Source organism: Hevea brasiliensis, chromosome 14 (genome assembly GCF_030052815.1).
Source record: "Hevea brasiliensis isolate MT/VB/25A 57/8 chromosome 14, ASM3005281v1, whole genome shotgun sequence".
NCBI lineage: Eukaryota > Viridiplantae > Streptophyta > Magnoliopsida > Malpighiales > Euphorbiaceae > Hevea > Hevea brasiliensis.
Window position 1 is genome coordinate 31131726 of NC_079506.1, and position 20651 is coordinate 31152376.

Sequence of the window (20651 nt, forward strand, 5' to 3'; positions counted from 1 at the left end):
ATTAATCTTAGCCTCAAAGTTGGCATCAAATACATTAAAACAAAGACATCAAATTTAATACTAAAAAGAGACCTAAACTTTGGAGTGTAACTCTAACTGCATGGCTTACAACTTGCAGATCTCTTTCCCATGCTTATTACTCATATCTCCCTTGAACTACTTTCATCATTTTGGGCATATCTCCATCTTTAATTTTCAAACTTTCTCTAGGCCTAAAATTTCATTTCTTTCTCTTCAAGGGTTGGATCTGGTTTTAGGCATCAGAATAGTATAGGTGTTGGGCTTTCATTTTGGGTTAGATATTTTTTTATCATCAAGGAAGTTTTGAACCTCATCCCTCAATAGAAAATAGTTTTATGTATCATGGCCTGAGAAATTAGTGATAATGACAATAGAGGTTAGCTATGTGATTTGGTGGTAGAGGGCTTAGAGTTGGTCTAGGAGCTAAGGGTTAGAGTAGGCCATGAGCTTTAAGATGCTTAAATACCTTAGAAAGGGACTTGTTTAGGGGGGAAAATTTTGGGGATTCTTCCTATAGATTGGACGTCCACAATCTTTTCTCCTACTACACTTCCTGTAGGCTAGTATCCTCCCTTCTTGGGCTGGTATGCTTTACTCTTTTCAGTCATCCCATCTTATAACTAGACGCCCACATCATATAACTATTCAAAAGTGGTTATAAAGAGGTAATACAACTTCTCATAGTAAATTAGTAGTAGTCTCTTAATGACCAAGAACACCTGATTTTTCATTATGGGCCTATGAGTCATCTTCATAGAATTCTAAGAATGTTTCACTGTGTTTCTGCCTAGTGGTCTTTAAGTCTCTAAGGGTTACATTTAAAGCATTATTATAGGAGTATTGATGATAAATCTTCTTACTAGATCATCCCAATCTTTCATGACTATGGATTCAAGCCTATAATATCATCATCAGGTTGTTCCTTCTAGTGACATTAGAAAGAACTGAATCACCTACTCCTTATTTAGTTTAATGGTCCTCATCATAATCAAGTAGGACCTCAAGTAGGCCTTTTAATCTTAGGCTTGGTCTTGAATTTCTTAGGCAAACCCCCTTCTGCATGGATATCAAAATCCTCAAAGTCAAAATGATTCATGCGCCCCCCTGCCCCCCACCCCCCCCCCCCCCACCAATTTTACTTTCTTCTTGAGGCTAGCATGCAACTTCTCAAACTTCTCAGTCAACATTTCGTACTCCTTATTAGGCTCCTTCTCAGCCTTCATGCCTTCTATGTTAGATGGTCATCCTAATCTCAAAAGTTTGCATCAAATAAATCTTAGGTCTTTCCATTAGTTTCCTTTAAAACATTTTCAATTATGGGCTTAGGCCTTATTTCCACTATTTTCCCCCACTGTTGATTACCCAAGGACTTGAGGAACTTAGCCATCATGTCTTCCATCTTACCATTCATGGTCTCATCCAACATTTCTTTGAGCATGGTCTTAATGTCCTCTCTCTTAGCCATTAGTGATAGCGCACTAACTACTCTTAAAGATTTTGGTTGAACAGGGCTTTTCTATAGGCTTGGTCTTTCTTAACAATCTATTTTTCTCACAAGTCCAGGTTGTAGGAATAGGAGCACTCTTAGTTCATTTTGGAGCTATGATGGATGTACAACATAAAGGGGTTAGTGTGTAATGCTTATGTGCATGATTATGAGTGAATGCACTTTTAACTTGTTGAATTGCACATTATTTGGGCCTAACACGGCACACACATTGAATGATAGTGGATGGAAACTAAAGAAATAGAAAATTAAAATTAAATAAGACTGAATAATTTTATTGATAAAAATAGGCCTAATGGGCCTTATTACAAAGTAGTCCTACGAAGAAATTCTATTAAATACATATTTTGATAAGAAATCCTACTGAAAAATAGTTTTAAACAAAATAAATAGTCCTAAATAATTTTAAAATTCGTAATTCTAAAGCTCCCATCCAATGGGCTAAATGCTCTTAAGTGGAGTATCAACATAAGGAGACTTTATAATCATATTTCTCAGCCGGTTCTTCTCGTAGATCTTTTACTTATTCTCCTTTGAAATTTTCCTTGTAAGCTTCCAAGTCCATGATTTTAGCAAGTTGAGAATGGGATTGAATTAGGCCTATCATTTTAAATCTTTCAAATTCTACACATTTGTCCTCCATGTCAAGATAGATGTCTTATTCCTCCCTCATAGGAGTTTGGATCCTTTCCTTTTCAATTTCATCAATGTTCACCTTAATCTCATTTATCTTGTCTCCTAGCTTTCTGATTCGATCCATGAGTCCTCCTACTTCTTGAAGGAAATAGTCAACATTTAATATCAATTGACGCCTTAAATGACATGTTTCAGTCTAATAACATGCAATTCAATAAATTAAAAATCAATGAAAATGATACATGAATGTATGAATGCATAACTAAAAATAAATTACAAAATTAGAAAAAATTTATAGAACATATTCAACCATATCTTCGCCTCCTTATAACTCTAAAACTCTCTCAAGTAAAGTAATGGTTAAGTAAAAAATCTCTATCCTAAGTAGGGGTACTTCAAGCATATCAACAGGGGATTAGCCTAAGATGGAGCCTTCCCTTACAAACAAAAGGTCTATGAACCCTAAAGTCCAATATGCAAGTGGGCCTCCACTTGCCCTCTAGGGAGATAGAATGGATTGGGCTTTGAATTCTTGAAAGGCAACAGAGGGTTTCAAGTTTCAACCTAGATTAATCCTATCTTCCTTTAAAACTTACATATTTAACACAAAGTTTTATAAACCAAACACATCACATGCAATAAGGGTCTTAAGGCCACATGTTTCTAGGGCTAGCATGACTGAATCCACCTTTATATCTTCGTTTCAGGTTCAAAAGGCTCTCCAAAAGTGAGAGCTTAACCATTATGTCTCCCATTGACCTTAAGAAAGTCAAAGGTGCAAACGATTAGGTTCATGCTCTTTTTATACCCTAAGATACGTGCCACAGGTTGCAAAGATAAGTTGACTTACCAAAGCTTAAATGGAATAGAGGCCTCCTCAATCTTATCCCCATGAGGCTACATCACATCATGGTTTATTACACTTTCATTATGTGTGCAAGTTGCATGCAATGCAAAGGAATTTAATAAAAGAAATAATAATAGACTAAAGGAATCAAGTTAGAGTAACTATCCTCAATCCCCAGTGGAATTACCAAGCTGTAGGACCCTTGAAACTGGTTTAGCATCGTCTTTCCATAATACTACCATGATACTTAGATATTAATGCTACAAAGGCGAAGGAAAAGAGTTGCCACCCGAGTAATAACTTAGACAAATTCATAAAAAGAAATGTGGGTAGCAACTTGCCCCTTGTAAAAGTCCACTATCCTTCTTTTACCGTGAGCCTAATGGCCTAAATTTAAAATACTGGATACAAGAGAGGGAAGGTGTTAGGCACCTTCTTTGTTTAGACTTATCTTAGAATAAGGGCCAACCTCTACTAATGATTTCTGAAATCTGTCTTATTATTTCTATTATTTAATTCCTTAGTCATACATTTTATCCAAGTTTAAAGTTACACACATTTAAATTTAACTATAAAAAATAAAATAAAATAGCGAAAGGAAAGCATTTAAATAAAAAATAAATAAATAAATAAATAATAAACAACAAAAAAAGTCAACTATCAAACTAAAACAAGTCAAAATTGAAATTAGAAATTAATTTTAATTAATTTAAATGTCTTAATCTAATCAAATTAATTAATCCTAGTTCCAATAGGTCTAACATTCCTAAAAAAAATCCTAATTAATAAAAAACAGGTTTTAATTAAAAAAAATATAAAGAGTTTTATTTTAATTAAACTAGTCAAATTACTGAAAAATTTCAAATCTATGTAAAAATTTTGCAAAATCCATAAAAAATACAAAACTTATAAAAAAATTCCAGAAAAATTACTAGAAGTCCTAAACATACCAAACTTTAACGTGGAAAAATGAAACACTCAAAATGTGATACCAAAAAAAAAAGTAAAAAGGAAATGTAAAAGTGACAAATACTGACCTACATACAGAAATCCTAAAACTAGGCAGCAATTTTATAAAATAAACAAAAAATATTAAAATGTCATGAAAAATCATAAAACGTTACCAGAAGCTACCAAACATATCAAACTAAAACAAGATAAAAGAAAATAATTGTTCTACCATAGATCAAATAAAGAAAATTAATTGAATCAACTAACACTAAAATCTAGACAGCATTTCTCAATAATATTGCAAAAATTTCTCACACCAATCTCCCAAAGATTTTGCAAATCTAAAAATATGAGAATAAATTAGATATCTTGAACAATCATCAAAAAAAAAAAAATAATGACCGAAATAAGAAAGATTTGACCCCTAAACAAATTTTACAAATGTAGGTATCATAAAAATTGTCCATAATCATGTCATAAAACCGAAAAAATAACTTTTTTAGTAATTCAAACGGCTGTTCCATATGGGAACAACCCAATGAATCCTCTAAAATTATTTTCAAGTCCTAAATCTAACAGTTACATGATGAAAATTCATGAATAATAAAAATGATGAAAATAGCAATATTAGAGTTGTGGGTGTCCAAACAAAGACGTACCTTTCTTAGGACGATTTCAATGGAATTATAAGACTCTTTTAGCACTTTGAAGAGCTTAGAAATGATTTGGAATAAATAAAATAAAACAATTTTCATGAATTCATTGATTAAAATAATAACTAGATAATTAGTGTGTGAATATGGGGAAAAAATGGTTAGAAAATTGAAAAAGAAAGAAAACTTCTACATAGAAACTCTCTCACACACTAATAAATCTAATCTAATCTTCATCATAATTTGGCAACCATTTATCTTTTCTATCTTTATCCTTTTTTTTTTATTTTAAATGATAATAATAATAATAATAATAATAATAATAATAATAAGAATAATAAGAAGAAGATAACTTTGGGCGAACTTTTTTTTATTTTTATTTTTATTTTTATTTTTATTTTTATTTTTGTCTTTTTCTTTTTTGTCTTTTTATATTATTTTATCTTATTAATTAAGCAAAAGGTGTTTTAATAAAGCCCTAAAAAATCAAGTACACATCCTTTAATAGCTTAAGTTAAAAATTTAATGGGCTTCATTATTTAATTAGCTTAATTAAATATTTTCTAGATCCATTCCAAAACCTTGAAAAATATTACATTAACTCCAATTAAATGATACACGCTTATGATGTTTTTTTAAAAAAACTTTTTATTTTCAAAATAATGCAATTAATTTTCTAAAATGTCTAAAATTATTTTACTTTATTAATTTTCTAGTCATTCCATAATTTCTAAAACATTTCAGGGTCTTTACCACTCAATGGTATTTTCATCATAAGACTCCTCACTGCCTCTATAATATGCTTAAAATAGATGGTAAAAAGTAGGTGTCTACAATTATCGGGTTCATAGAGATGATTTAGTTGTTATTCCTTATAAGGTTATTATTATATGAATTCTACTTCATTGAGGCCTTGTGATTTAGATGAAATTATTCAGACTGTAAAGCAAATGCATCCTGCTAAGGCCCCAGGGCCACATGGCTTCCTCCTTTATTTTATTAGAAGTATTAGGCTGTAGTGGATGTAGATGTGGTCCATTTGGTTCAACGTGAGCTGCATGGTGGTCTTGTGCCAGATGATCTAAATCACACTTGTATTTGTTTAATGCCTAAAATTAAACATCCAAGGTATGTTACTAAATACAGACCCATTAGTTTGTGTAATCTTATTTTTAAGATTATTACAAAAGTGATATCTAAATGCTTGAAAAGTATTTTGACCAATGTTATTGATGAATTTCAAAGTGCTTTTCTTCCTGGTCATTTAATTACGGATAATGTACTTGTTGCATTTGAGATTTTTCATCACATGCTAGAGGTCAGTTTAATAGGCACTTATTATCCCTAAAATTGGATATACTGAAAGCCTATGACCAAGTAAAGTGGGCATTTCTTAAAGCATTGATGCTCAAGTTAGGTTTTCTTACTCATGAATCACATTGGTTATGAAGTGTGTTACTACTGTTTCCTATTATGTTTTGTTTAACGGCGAGGCTATTGGTCCTTTCATCCCCTCTAAGGGTCTTAGACAGCCAATCTATTATCTCTTTATTTATTTCTTTTATGTACAAAGGGACTTACTATTGGAATTGATGAGATTCCTTTAAGTTATTTTCATTCTCTTCCTTTTATTCTCTTTCTTCTTTCTACTTCTAATTCTTAAAACTTAACATAGTATCAAAGCCTTCAATTCATTAGGCTTTGGTACTACTCATGTGCACAATTCATTAGCACAACTCATGGGAACTATTCATAGGAATAGTTTTGAGGAGATTTTTGGTTGCTCTACCACGTTTCTATAGAGATTTTAGGTTATTTTGCACTAATTTCAATCTCCATTTCTAGTAACTTTCAATTTCTGTATTAATTACTGTGTCCCTTTTAAGCCATTCTTAGCTGCTATCCCATTTTGAAACTCTTCACTGGTGGAAGGTAGAGTAAATTCTAGACATAACGCCACGTAATACTTATTCCCCTAGTTTTCGATCCTTTCGCGTCAAGTGGTATCAGAGCCAAGTTAGGCAGTAAGTTGGTCATTGGTTTTAGTGAAACCCCAAGTTGCGTTTACTTAAGCCGTTGAAGCCGTGAATAGGTGTTTAGGCATCAAGAGTAACATCGTTGACAGTGATCTAGAACAAATGGACAAAATATTTCCTAGCTTATCTTGTAGCTCTAGAAGCGCTAGGTTTGAGGACAAGGAAAATAAAAAATCAAAAAATAAAAATAAAGAAATATTATTATTATCTAATATTGAAAATAAGTTAAATAATTGGAAACTTCCTCCTATTTCGTCAAGTCTTATATATAAATCTAGTAACAGTTTTATTTTTAGGTCAGATTACGTCATTAAAACTGTTGAACAAGCCACTCCTATCCATGAAGGATTAAGGTCTAGGAGTCTATTTTCTGAAGAACTTCTGACAGAACATCAGAAGAAATATTCTTTCCTACATATAGGAATGATACAAGTTGCTTTAAAACCTGCAACTAGATTAGGCTTAAATACCTCAGCCTTAATCTGTGTCAGAGATAAATGACATAATAATTTTAATGATTCCTTATTAGGAATAGTAGAATCATCTTTGTGTGATGGCCCGATATATTTTTCATGCTATCCTAATTTTACCATTTCGGTAAGAGATCCTCATGTTATGCAAGCTCTATCCTTAGACATAAAAACCTCAGGATATGATATGTTTTCAGGATCTGAAAATATAATCCTTATATACAGCATTCATTACAAAGCAATGAACACAGTAGTACCTAATCTTAGGGAAGAAACTACAAAATTGATTTCACCAAAAGGAATCACCACTTTTTTCATCACAGACTTAGAAAAAGGAAACCTAGTGGTCCCAAAATCAATTGAATGGGAATAGGTTAAACTACCTGAAAATTGGATCTTAGAAAAAGCAGTTCCTCCTAAAAAGGAAGAGTCACATGATCTTGAGTCCATTATAGAAACAAACAATGGAACCGTAGCAATATCTTTTGCTAGAACAAAATCCAGAAATTCGTTCTCAGGAAAATCGGTCTGCTCAGAACCAATTTTACCTAGATCATCCTTATCAGGAATAGAACTAGATCGAATGAACTCAATGAGCCGATTAAGTTCCATAGGAACCCAAAGAACAGAAGAACAGGTAGCCCAGCCCATATATGGACTAGACAGTACCTATTCAAGCCCAAAAGAAATAGTAAGCCTTAAAAGGCCTGAAAACCCAACTCAATTAGATATGGGCTTTGACAAAGAATGTCTCCGACAACCAAGAAAGATTATGGCCCTAACCAAAGAAGAAACTCCATTTGAAAAATGGTTTCAAATGACTTTTAGTTTAGAAAAGCAAAACTCTTATCTTAGAGAATATGCTTGGTATCAAGAGAGGGGAGGAAATAAAAAATTTCCTGAATTCCTTAAATACATGATGGCCTGTAGAAAAAAGCCATTTCCAAACTTTGAAGATAGGACGTTCTTAACAACTTTAGAATCGTCTTATAAAAATTTTATTACCTCAAAAGGTAAACTCCTAAAAGGAGTACACCCACCATTAACTGAGTTATCTTATAAGGTAACAGAAAATCAAGAAGTTGAGTGTTCACCTTTTTCCAGGACAGACAAACAAGGCAACTTTGCCAATCTCAGTCTGTATACCATAGGTTAACAGTTAAACGAGGTAGAAACACAAATCCAGAACTTCAAGTCAAGAGACTATAGACCCGAAAAGGGAGAAACCTCAAAGGCAATAGTTGAAAAGAAAGTCTTATTTAAACCAATAGAAACAGAAAAATTGAGCCTTAAACTGGCAACAGAAGATCATTCAGAAATGATTGAAGAGTTAACTAAAAGGTTAATAGAATTAGGCTTTGAACCAAAAGATTCTAAAAAGAAAACAATAGCTCCTTTAACTAAGGAACTAACTTTCAAAGAAGAGTTAGAAAATAGATTAAAAAATCTAAGTATAGCCCCTTTAAACAAACATTCAGATAATTCAGAATCTGAATTTGAGTCCGAATCATCTAATATTGAAGATGAAATTAATCAGATTGAAGCTAGTTTCAAGCAAACTCAACCTTTAGAAGTTAATAGGATAATGTATCCTAAACCAAGAGCCACTATTGAAATGAAGCCTTATTACCCTAGGCCTTCACCAGTGAATCTACAATATGAAGACACAAATTATAAGTATGTGCAATATGATAGAACTTCAATTGTAGAATGGAACATAGATGGACTTTCTGATTATCAGATCAAGAATGTCATCCAATTTATGACTATGTATGCCATAGCCTCACGAGTTAAAGCAAACAACTCAGATCAATCCATAGCTAAAGCCATTATAGCTGGCTTTACTGGTCAACTTAGAGGTTGGTGGGACTTTTCCTTATCAGAAGAAGGAAAAGCACAGGTTCTAAATGCTGTTAAAACAGAAGTAAGAACGGAAGGTCCAACAGTAGTATCTGATAGTGTTAATACACTATTATACACTATAGGAATGCATTTTATAGGATCTGTAAGCCTGTATATGGATAGGTCACAGGAACAGTTAATGAACTTAAGGTGTCCTGATCTGTCTCATTTTAAATTCTAAAGTTGTTAAGAACGTCCTATCTTCAAAGTTTGGAAATGGCTTTTTTCTACAGGCCATCATGTATTTAAGGAATTCAGGAAATTTTTTATTTCCTCCCCTCTCTTGATACCAAGCATATTCTCTAAGATAAGAGTTTTGCTTTTCTAAACTAAAAGTCATTTGAAACCATTTTTCAAATGGAGTTTCTTCTTTAGTTAAAGCCATAATCTTTCTTGGTTGTCGGAGACTTTCTTTGTCATAGCCCATATCTGATGGAGTTGGGCTTTCAGGCCTTTTAACGCTTACTGTTTCTTTTGGGGTTGAATAGGTACTATCTAGTCCATATATGGGCTGGGCTACCTGTTCTTCTGTTCTTTGGGTTCCTATGGAACTTAATCAGCTCATTGAGTTCATTCGATCTAGTTTTATTCCTGATAAGGATGATCTAGGTAAAATTGGTTCTGAGCAGACCGATCTTCCTGAGAACGAATTTCTGGATTTTTTCCTAGCAAAAGATATTGCTATGGTTCCATTGTTTGTTTCTATAATGGACTCAAGATCATGTGACTTTTCCTTTTTAGGAGGAACTGCTTCTTCTAAGATCCAATTTTCAGGTAGTTTAACCTGTTCCCATTCAATTGATTTTGGGACCACTAGGTTTCCTTTTTCTAAGTCTGTGACGAAAAAAGTGGTGGTTCCTTTTGGTGAAATCAATTTTGTAGTTTCTTCCCTAAGATTAGGTACTACTGTGTTCATTGCTTTGTAATGAATCCTGTATATAAGGATTATATTTTCAGATCCTGGTAACATATCATATCCTGAGGTTTTTATGTCTAAGGATAGAGCTTGCATAACATAAGGATCTCTTACCGAGATGGTAAAGTTAGGATAGCACGAAAAATATATCGGGCCATCGCATAGAGATGATTCTACAATTCCTAATAAGGAATCATTAAAATTATTATGTCTTTTGTCTCTGACACAGATTAAGGCTGAGGTATTTAAGCCTAATCTAGTTGCAGGTTTTAAAGCAACTTGTATCATTCCTATATGTAGGAAAGAGTATTTCTTCTGATGTTCTATCAGAAGTTCTTTAGAAAATAGACTCCTATAGCTTAATCCTTCATGGATAGGAGTGGCTTGTTCAACAGTTTTAATGACGTAATCTGACCTAAAAATAAAAATGTTACTAGATTTATATATAAGACTTGACGAAATAGGAGGAAGTTTCTAATTATTTAACTTACTTTCTATATTAGATAATAATAATATTTCTTTATTTTTATTTTTTGATTTTTTATTTTCTTGTCCTCAAACCTAGTGCTTCTAGAGCTACTAGATAAGCTAGGAAATATTTTGTCCATTTGTTCTACATCACTGTCAACGATGTGACTCCTGATGCCTAAACGCCTATTCACAGCTTCAAGTGTTGAAGGAAACGCGACTTAGGGTTTCACTAGAACTAATGACCAACTTACTGCCTAACTTGGCTCTGATACCACCTAACGCGAAAGGATCAAAAAGCAAGAATTAAAACTCACAAAGCAAATAGTACGTGGCATTGTGTCTAGAATTTGCTCTACCTTCCACCAGTGAGGGGCTCAAGCGGTTACTAGTTTCCAGCCTATATACCACTTAATTAAAGAAGATGGCAGAAAACAAAGAAGACATGATGAGAAACTGAATATGAAGAAGAATATGTATTTAAAAATTATTATTTCTTAACCAAATATCTAATAAACCAATTATAACTCTAAATAATACTAATAGTCTTCCATGCGCCCTACAATCACAGAATTCATTGTGAGACTCTAGATGTTGATTACACAAATCATTACCATTTTCTACAAAGGCAGTTCTTAATAGTTCTACTTCCCTTCTATCAGTTAAATGAAGACAACGCAAATAAAAAACGATTAATATAAGTAGACATAAACAGTTTCTGATGCAAAGGATCCCTTTAAGGGCAAGTGCAGAGCATACTTAAACAGTACTGCTTACAGTGCTTTAAATAAATAGTAATATTAAATAGTATTGAGAATAGTAATACTTACAGAGCTACAGTTTTCTTCCCAACCAGTAGGTCTAATGGAAGCTACAGGAATATTAGCAGAAGGCGGAGGTGAATAGTAAACCCAATAATTGTACTTACCAGAGGGATGTCCAAGAAGATCCACAGTGCTTAGGGACAGTGTTTCAAGTTCTTGGTTCAACTCCTTAGCTTGATTAATTAAAACATCTAATTCCTTTTCTAACTTTGGAAAAGAAGATTGGGATGATGAAAATACCATATATTTTATTGATTTGAAAATAGTACACACTTAGAACATTTGGAACAAACAGGAAATCAAGATATCTTACAAGAGAAGTTTAAAACAAACCATTACACTCTAAGAATTTTTCTATGATGCTTGTTTAACAAGTCGGGTGGCCTTCTTATAGAAGTTCGAAGGAATCTTCAATCGTTATTGCATGCGTTACTTTAAGTGGCAGGCAAAAGATAGTGGCTGTCTTGTCTTTTAGACTGAGAGGAATCTGATACCCTTTACAGTTCATAAGGGTCTTGGCTGTCTTCCCAATATTGTCCTTCCATGTCAGTGTCGCTATTGCTTTCGTCCTTTTGACGTGACTTTGAGCACTCCGCAGCATCTTTGGCTTTTGAGCTGGCAACTTTTGAGCTGGCTTCTTTGTCATCTTCTGATAGTGCGCTGAAAAGCTGTTGGCGAAGTTCATCTTTCGGTACTGATTTGAGTAGATCTTTGAATAATTCTGACAGGTTTGATGAGACTGAAGGACCAGGCATTGTTGGCTTTTTAGCCAGAGTAATTAATCCTTTGGAGGAATAAACAGAAGGTGACTTAAAAAAGTCACTTTATCCCACCATTTAATTAGGACTCTACGAGTTAACCAGGGAACATGATCATTGGAAAACTCGCCAAATTTTTTCATTTTCTTTTTTGAGATAATATAATCCCAACGAACTATCCATGGAACTTTGTACAGGATAGTAAACATTAATCTTGAATCCTTTAAGGATTTATTTGAGTCAGCGAACTGCTCATAAACCTCTCTTACCTTATTAGGTAGGGCTATGGGAAATATTCTCCAGTTAAAGAACCATCCGTAAAACCAGGATGGGAATTCAAATAGTTCTTTGTCCAACGGGAACTGTATGAACCAGCTGAATTTTCTTTGCCTATTTTCATAAATTAAGGCACCAGTCCAGGCTTGCATATAATCAAAGTAATTAAAATACCTGGCTTTTCCGAAATTTAATTCTTTCTGTTTGAAGAGTGAATCTCCCCATTCATCATAGGATATTATCCTTTTAATGATAAACTTACTGAATGCCCACTCATTAGCGGACCTTTCTGTTGGAGAGAAGAGAAGACCACTGAGTCAGTCTCTACTAAAATAGCTTGATAATAAGTGTTGTAACATCCTCACTTTAGCTAGTCCGTACAGTCTACTGTTCTAGTGACCAGTGTCGGTCCGGACAGCTAGAACGTTCAGAAAAATATTTAAACTAAAGTGAGGAACCATAAATAACTCAAATATTAATAAGAAAAATTTAGCAAAAATTTTAGAAATAAGATACAACCAAGTTAAATGAGCCGGTGCCCTAACGATGGGTAACCTAGTGAGAAGTTGCGGTTCTCGCAACTAGGAGCCCTAGACCCGGGGGAAAAATTATAAAATAATTTCTGGGACTCCAGAGAAGGGTTATTGAGGTTCTTATGGCATTATAATACTAAGAAAATACTTAGAAAAAATTTTTAATCGGTACAGACAATTTTAACCCGTTAAGCCAAACGGATGGCATTTTAGTCATTTCGTCTTTAGAGATGATTTTTGACCAACTTGTCCAGTTAAACAAATAATTTATATAACATAAAATATGAATAAATGTTCTTAAAAAATTAATTGCAATTAAATAGACAAGAAATGAAAAGAAAATAAAGGAAAATGGACTTATGACATCATAATGATGTCATTAAAGTTCTCCCACCCAACCCAATGTTGACACATGGCATAACTTTATTTAAAAGAGACAAATGGGCTGAAAAATGAGAGAAAAACCAGATTTCTCATTTCTTCTTTCTTCCTTGCCGTAAGCCTCCACCATAGCCACCATTTTCAAGCTTTTTAAAGCTTGATTTCACCAACTTCTACCCAACTAAACCCTAAACTCCCAACACAAAAAAGTTATTCTTGCATCTTGGAGATTCTTTTGGGAGTAAAAAGAATTAAAAAGAAAGACTTCTTATAAGCTTTGGATTAGCTCCCTAAGAGGTAATTGACTTAAACTTATGTTTCTCTTCAAATTTATGTTGAGTAAGTATAAATGAGTGTAAATTACAAAGAAAAATTGTTGAATACCAATTGTATGTAAACCCTAAATTTTTGGCAGCCATGGTTAGGGTTTGTTTGTGATGATTTTAATGAAGTTAAAAGGTTATTATGGCTGCCCTTAATGTGCATTTTGTAAGTGGATTGAAGAAATGCAATGAAAATGCATGAATGGTAATGTTTGAGTTAGTGTTTGGGGTGAAGAAATGGGACTTTGACCATGTGATGATGAAAATGGATATTAATGGTCAATTAGTGACCATTTAGTTCTGTTTAAACCAAAAATGAAGTGTGTTGAGTGATGGGATTTGGGTTTGGTGTGGCTGCCCTAGGTGACCTGCAGAATTGGACATGAGTCTAGCAGGTTTGGGTAGCCATAACTTGAATTGTAGAGGTTCAATTGGTGCAAGGCCAATTGGACATGAAAATAGACACATAATGGCACAACTTTGGTGAAGAAACTATGCCCATAAAACTAAACCAAGTGGACCAAAAGCTTGCCCTAATCCGGGTGACCTGCAGTCTGCCTAGGCAAAATGACCAAATGAACAGTGTTTAGTCATTTGGCCATAACTCAATGTAGAAAGGTCCAATTGACCTGAAATTTTACCAGAAACAAGTTGAGATATACACCAACAACTTTCATGAAGAAATCTGACCTAAATTATGACCATAACCTAGTCAAATTGCCAACCAAACTTAGGTTACCAAATCTGGCAGAACCAGTTTTGCCCAGAATTTTGGATTCTGTCCAATCCGGCTAGTTGTAGTTTTTGGACCATAACTTGAGCTACAAAACTCCAAATGGAGTGATTCGAAAAAGGAATTTCAACTAGATAAAATAAGGAACAACTTTCATGTTGATCATTTTGCCAAATTCTCACTGCAAAAATGACCAATGGAACAATAAAAATTAGGTATGAAAACTGAAATTTCTGCTCAATTAACTTTAAGCTTAGAAATGGTATTGACAACCAATACCAACAAATTTTGAATGCAAAATGTGGTATGTTGGGAGTATTAAAACCAATGTACCTATTGTCTATACAAAAGTCAACATTTTGGTTGACTAATGAAGTGAATAGTAACACCAAAACTTGAAATTCAAAAATTGTAAAACTTAAAAGTGTAAAATGCCCTAGTATACCTAACAAGATTGGTTTGGATAGCTTGGCATGCCAATAGGGTTCTGTTAGCAATACTGCATATGGCTTCATGCCATTCTGTATTTCATGGCTTCCCATGTCATTCTGTGACATAATAGCCTTTGGCTACGATATTAAGTTGTTATACTCAGGTTTAATCCCCGATAATTATTACAGCTTATTAGATGTTCTGTTGCACACTGGGAGACACAATGTGACCGATGGTATGATGGTCCGAGGTACTTAGTACCCAGTGCCAGTTTACCCGTTTATCCAGTCCAGTCGACTAGTATGGGTTACTCGGGCAATGTTAATAAATCTTACCAAACTTTAATCGAATAATATGGTAATAAATATTTAAAATTAAGTCTACCCAAAAATGTAAATATACATCCTGCATACATATTTTTATTTTATTTTATTTTATTTTATATTATCACCACTAAGCAGAATTGCATAGCGCGTCGCTATTTCCACACGCAGGTACTGGAGATATAACTGGGGAGTCCAACAGACATCATACAGGGTGAGCTTTCAGATCTGCACTCAGAGTTCAAAGTCACCTCTCAAATGCAGTGCATTGGTAGGACATTGGGCTACCTAAATCTTTTGTATTTGTAAACTTTTGTTATGTATATTATAAACTCATGTAATCATATTTTTGCTGTAATTAACCATGAGCTGTGTTCAGAAATAAATATGAGTATTTCTCATTGAATTGGGTGTGATATGAGATGAATGTGAATTTTGAGATACTGAATTGATTTGAGAAATTGTTGAAAAATGTTGGTGGTTGACTGAGATTGAGATTATAATTATATTGGAAGTGTTTTTAAACAGTTCGTAAGAACTGTTTTTCAATTTATAATGAAGCACTCTACCGGATTTTCTATAAAATTTGCAGAAAAATTTAGATTTATCAAAAATTATAAATAAATGAATAAAAAGGGATTAATTGAAATTGAAACATGAATTGGTGTTCTGACACACTGAGTGGCATAACTTACTCGGCTACACTGTAGACGGGTAAGGGGTGTCACAAGTATAGGCCTTTGGTAAATAAGGATTCACTGTATGATGCTCCGTATAGAAATTTGCCACCTCATAAGGCTTCAGTTCCTTGTGTTTTTTATCCATTGGCATAAGGAAACAGTAGCTTATTAGAATATAGGGGTAATTAACCTCTTTGGCGTTATTAGCCTCAACGCTGATAGTATAAGCATCTTCTCGAAGTTTGTCCACCATTTTGGGCGGCAGTGGCGATACCTCATGGGTTCGCTTTCAAGGAGTTATCAATGCCTTTGAACTCATATCCTGTAAGAAATTCACGGGATAGGAAATCAGGCAACGAGTTAGATTCTCCTTTTATAAATTCAGTATCAAAATCAAATACTGATAAGATGGCTTGCCATCTAGCAAAGATCTGTTTAGATGCGATGTTTTTAACATCCTTCAGTAATATTTCTTTTGCACTTTTACAATCAACCCTTATAAGGAATTTCTGAGTCAATAAATCATATTCAAACTTTTGTACACAGAGAACTATAGATAAGATCTCTTTTTTAACCGTAGAGTAATTAACTCTAGGTCCTGTCCAAATTCCACTGGTAAATCTGACTAGTGATTCTTTGTCAGCTATCCTTTGTTTTAGGATGCCACCGTATCCTATGTCAGATGCGTCAGTTTCCACCACCTTTAAGGCTTGTGGATGAGGAATTGCCAGACAGAGAAGTGATTTGACCTTTTGTTTTATCCATTTAACAGATAAGGTATGTTCTAGGGTCCACGGCTTTGGATTCTTTTTCAGTCTTTGGAATAGTGGTTTGGCATCTTGTGCTAAACTTTTATAAAAGTCAATAACATAATTAAGACTACCTAGGAATCTCTGTAATTGGGTTTTGTCTTTTTTTTCATTAGGAAATTTGCGGGCAAATTCAATGGCTCGGTCTATGGGAATAATAGATCCTTGTTCAATGTTATGACCTAAAAATCTAATTTTAGTCTGGAAGAGTTTTATCTTCTTGGCTGAGACAACTAAACCATTTTTCTTAATAATTTTCATAAACACATTTAAGTGTTTGAAATGTTGATCTATTGTCCTGGAGAAAATAAGGACATCATCAATGTAAATAATTGAGAATGCTGAATAAGCATTGAATATTTCATTCATAATTTTTTGAAATTCTGATGGGCCATTTTTAAGCCCAAATGGCATCACATTCCATTCGTAATGCCCAAATGATACTGTAAAGGCAGTTTTATACCTATCTTCTTCAGCTATCTGGATTTGCCAGTAGCCAGACTTCATATCAAATTTTGAAAAGATTTGGGCCTCATAGAGTCTGTTTAACAGATCTCTTTTATTAGGCAATGGGTATCTTATCCATCTAAGGGCCTTATTTAAAGGCTTATAATTGATGACTAGTCTTGGGACTCCTCTTTCTAGTTCAGCAGCATTTTCTACATAAAAGGCTGAAGGAACGGAAGCGTGAAAAACACAAGTTTATACCATTGAATTCAAAAATTTTCGCCTAGGGTCACATGCACCATGCAAGATTTATTTTTATCTATTTGATTTCAATGATAAACAACATATTAAAACTCTTTTAATATGTTTTTGGATCTGTATTTGCCATTTAAGATTTTAAAATTAATCAGATTAATTTTAGAACCCTAGATTAAATCAAGAACGATTACACTAACCTCTTGATGTCTTTGCGTGTCTGCGCCTTTGAGATTCGTCTTCAGGACACCAGATGTTGTCCCTCTAGCTTGTCCACACCAAGAACACCTATGGCAGCCCTTGAACAGCTTCTAAAGCCTTTTCTATTAATTAGAAATTCAAGTTCTGCCTTTTAAGAGATCAGAGATGCAAACAGGACACTAGAAACAATTTCTAGTGTTCTTAATTCAAGAGATTGATGGCTAATCTCTTTGAATTGATGAGAGATGAAGAAAAATAGCTGGAGAGGCTCAAAGTGGCGTGACATATGAGAGGAGAGGCTGCTGGTTGTGTTTTCTTTTCATAACCACACTTAAATAGCTAGGTTAACACATTAAACCCTAGCCACATGACACCTTTGTATTAGATCTATGTTTAAGTTAACCAATAACATTGTTCCAAGTGTCAAACCTATATTTAATCTTGATTTTAATCATCTTACATGATTATATATATTTGGCAAGCTTATGTGTTATGCCATGTGTCACCATCTCATGGTGCCACGTGTCACAATCGCAAAATGACCAAAATGCCTCGTGTCTTAATTTTGAGTTCTTAACCCAAAATAATTATTTTCTTCTTCTAATTAATTTATATCAAATATAAATTAATTAATTAATCTCTATTAATTAATTTCTCATCAATTAGATTCATATTTAAACACTTTAAATATAAATTTAATTTATACTACACATCCAATAATCTAGATTTGGTTTCAAGTCATGCTAGGGACTTTGCAATTTTAATTACAAACCAAATCTATTTAATTAATCAATTAAACTCTTTAATTAATTAATTAAATCATATTTAAATAGGTGATAACTTGTGTATGTGTGTGACTTACTAGGCTCATCACTAATTGGCAATGAGACATGATATCAACTCTTAATATCATCAGAACTCTTTCTTACCATAAATGATTTCTCTAAATCATTTTATGAACCTCATAGACCATGGTTAACACCTAGCATAGCATGCCATGGCCACCCAATTAGTAATAAGATTTACCTTAAATGAACCTATAATCATATGTTACCATGCACTAGAATCTCTGTTACAAAATCCCAACTCAAGCCGAGTCATGGTTTATGTCAAACTCCATTTGCTATGAATATTATGTTCTCTTTTAATTCCAGTTCTTAATTAAAAGATTTTTCTCATCGTAAACTCTTTTCTCAATAAATCTATCTCTGGCCAGAACTTGAAACATCAAGAACAATTAAATGAACATAGGATTTTATCTCTATTTACTTAGAGGAACAGATTCCATCTTGATCAACACCTACCTCCATATATAACTAGCAGGAGCCAACACATGCCCATATACCCATACATAGTACAAGTATAAAAGCAGATCAAACTCAAACTACCTATATACAAGATAATCGTGCTATCTCAGTCTAAAGATTATATGCCTCGATATGATTTATGACAAAACATTGACAAGAGTAAACTCCATGTGCTTGTCATAAGTGTCACCGGTTCGCCTACTTATCATTTATAAGTGCCTATCATGTTTGTTATATGGCATGAGACTCACCATTCCATCTTATTTATATCTCATATAAATAACTTGGGAACAAACATGAATACAATCTTTCTGGATAAGTCATGTCCTTATTATGAAGTATCCTCGATTGTGAACCTATTTATGATACTTTGTGCTAGAAATATTGTCACTCATATTCTTAACAACTTAAAAATAATATTTCTAACAAAATATCAATGGACCTTTTCTATTACACATAAATATATTATGTAAACGAAAAAGTGGAAATGCCTTTATTATTAAAAATATGTACAAGATACATACTAAATGATATGCTCTAGGGCATACTACTAACAATCTCCCACTAGCACTAGAGCCATTCATTACAATACCTTAGACCTATCTTCTCAAGATGTCGGTCTAAGCGAACTTGTGACAAAAGCTTAGTGAATGGATCACCTGAATTTTTAGTCGATGTTATTTTTCTGCATGGCTATAACGCCTTGCCCAACTATATCTCCGATAATGTGGTAGTGCCTTTCTATGTGTTTGGATTTTGGGTGAGACCTTCGTTCTTAGCTCAGTAGGATCGCTCCATTGTTGTCACGGTAGTGGAACTGGCGACTCAATGGAAGGAACTACTGTAAGTTACATCACGAACTTCTTTATCCAAGCGACTTCTTTTGCAAAGATTCGATGCAAAGAATATACTCACCTCGATGAGTGGAATCTGCAATCGTGCTCGCTTGGAACTCTTCCAACCGATCGCACCTCCATTACAAATGAACACATATCCTGAGGTAGACTTTCTATCATCGATATCTGATTGGAAATCAGAATCAGTATAACCATCCAATTGCAAGTCTCCACCTCCATAAATCAAGAATAAATCCTTAGTTCTTCTCAAGTACTTAATGATATTCTTGACAGCTATCCAGTGTTCCAAACCTGGATTGGATTGATACCTGCTAGTCAAACTAACAGCATATGCGATATCTGGCCTAGTACACATCATTGCATTCATTAAACTTCCAATAGCCGCAGCATATGAAATCATGGCCATCTTATCTCTTTCTTGTGTGTCTTTGGAGACATCTCTTTAGAAAGGTGGATACCATGTCTCACTGGTAACAATCCTCTCTTGGAATCAAGCATGTTAAACCTCTTTAACACCTTTTCCAAGTATAGACTTTGGGATAAACCAATTATTCTTTTCGCTCTATCTCTATAGATGCGAATCCCAAGAATATAGGTTGCCTCCCCTAAGTCTTTCATGGAGAATGTATTTGACAACCATACCTTTATAGTCGTCAACATACGTATCATTACCCATCAACGATGTCATCCACATATAAGACAAGGAAAGTGATAGCACTGTCACTAACCTTCTTATATACACATGGCTCATCCTCATTTTTGATAAAACCAAAAGATTTAATGGCTTCATCAAAACGGATGTTCCAACTCCTCGAAGCTTGTTTCAACCCATAAATGGATCGCTTTAGTTTGCATACTTTGGAACCATCTTGGGATTCAAATCCCCTAGGTTGTTCCATGAAAATGTTTTCTTCAATGTATCCATTGAGAAAAGCTGTTTTGACATCCATCTGCCAAATCTCATAATCATAGTATGCAGCTATTGCTAATAAAATCCTAATTGATTTAAGCATGGCAACAAAGTAGAAAGTCTCCTCATAGTCTATTCCTTGCCTTTGGCGAAACCCTTTCGCTACTAGCCTTGCCTTATAGGTCTTTACCTTTC

General features: G+C 33.8%; 1 protein-coding gene and 1 long non-coding RNA gene across 2 annotated transcripts; both read right to left on the reverse strand.

The window, feature by feature from the left end:
• Positions 1-1782: 1782 nt before the first annotated feature.
• On the reverse strand, positions 1783-4844 carry LOC110654675 (uncharacterized). Its single transcript, XR_009143646.1, has 2 exons — positions 4622-4844; positions 1783-2360 (listed from the first exon to the last, which is right to left on the reverse strand). It is a non-coding gene; the product is annotated as an uncharacterized LOC110654675 (long non-coding RNA).
• An 11101-nt stretch (positions 4845-15945) lies between these two features.
• On the reverse strand, positions 15946-16740 carry LOC131172936 (uncharacterized). The gene has a single exon (XM_058134568.1). The coding sequence runs from the start codon at positions 16738-16740 to the stop codon at positions 15946-15948; it is 795 nt and encodes a 264-aa protein (XP_057990551.1).
• Positions 16741-20651: the final 3911 nt, after the last annotated feature.

Coding starts and splice junctions, on each gene's coding strand:
- LOC131172936 (XM_058134568.1), bottom strand. CDS start 16,740: ATGAAAATTATTAAGAAAAATGGTTTAGTTGTCTCAGCCAAGAAGATA.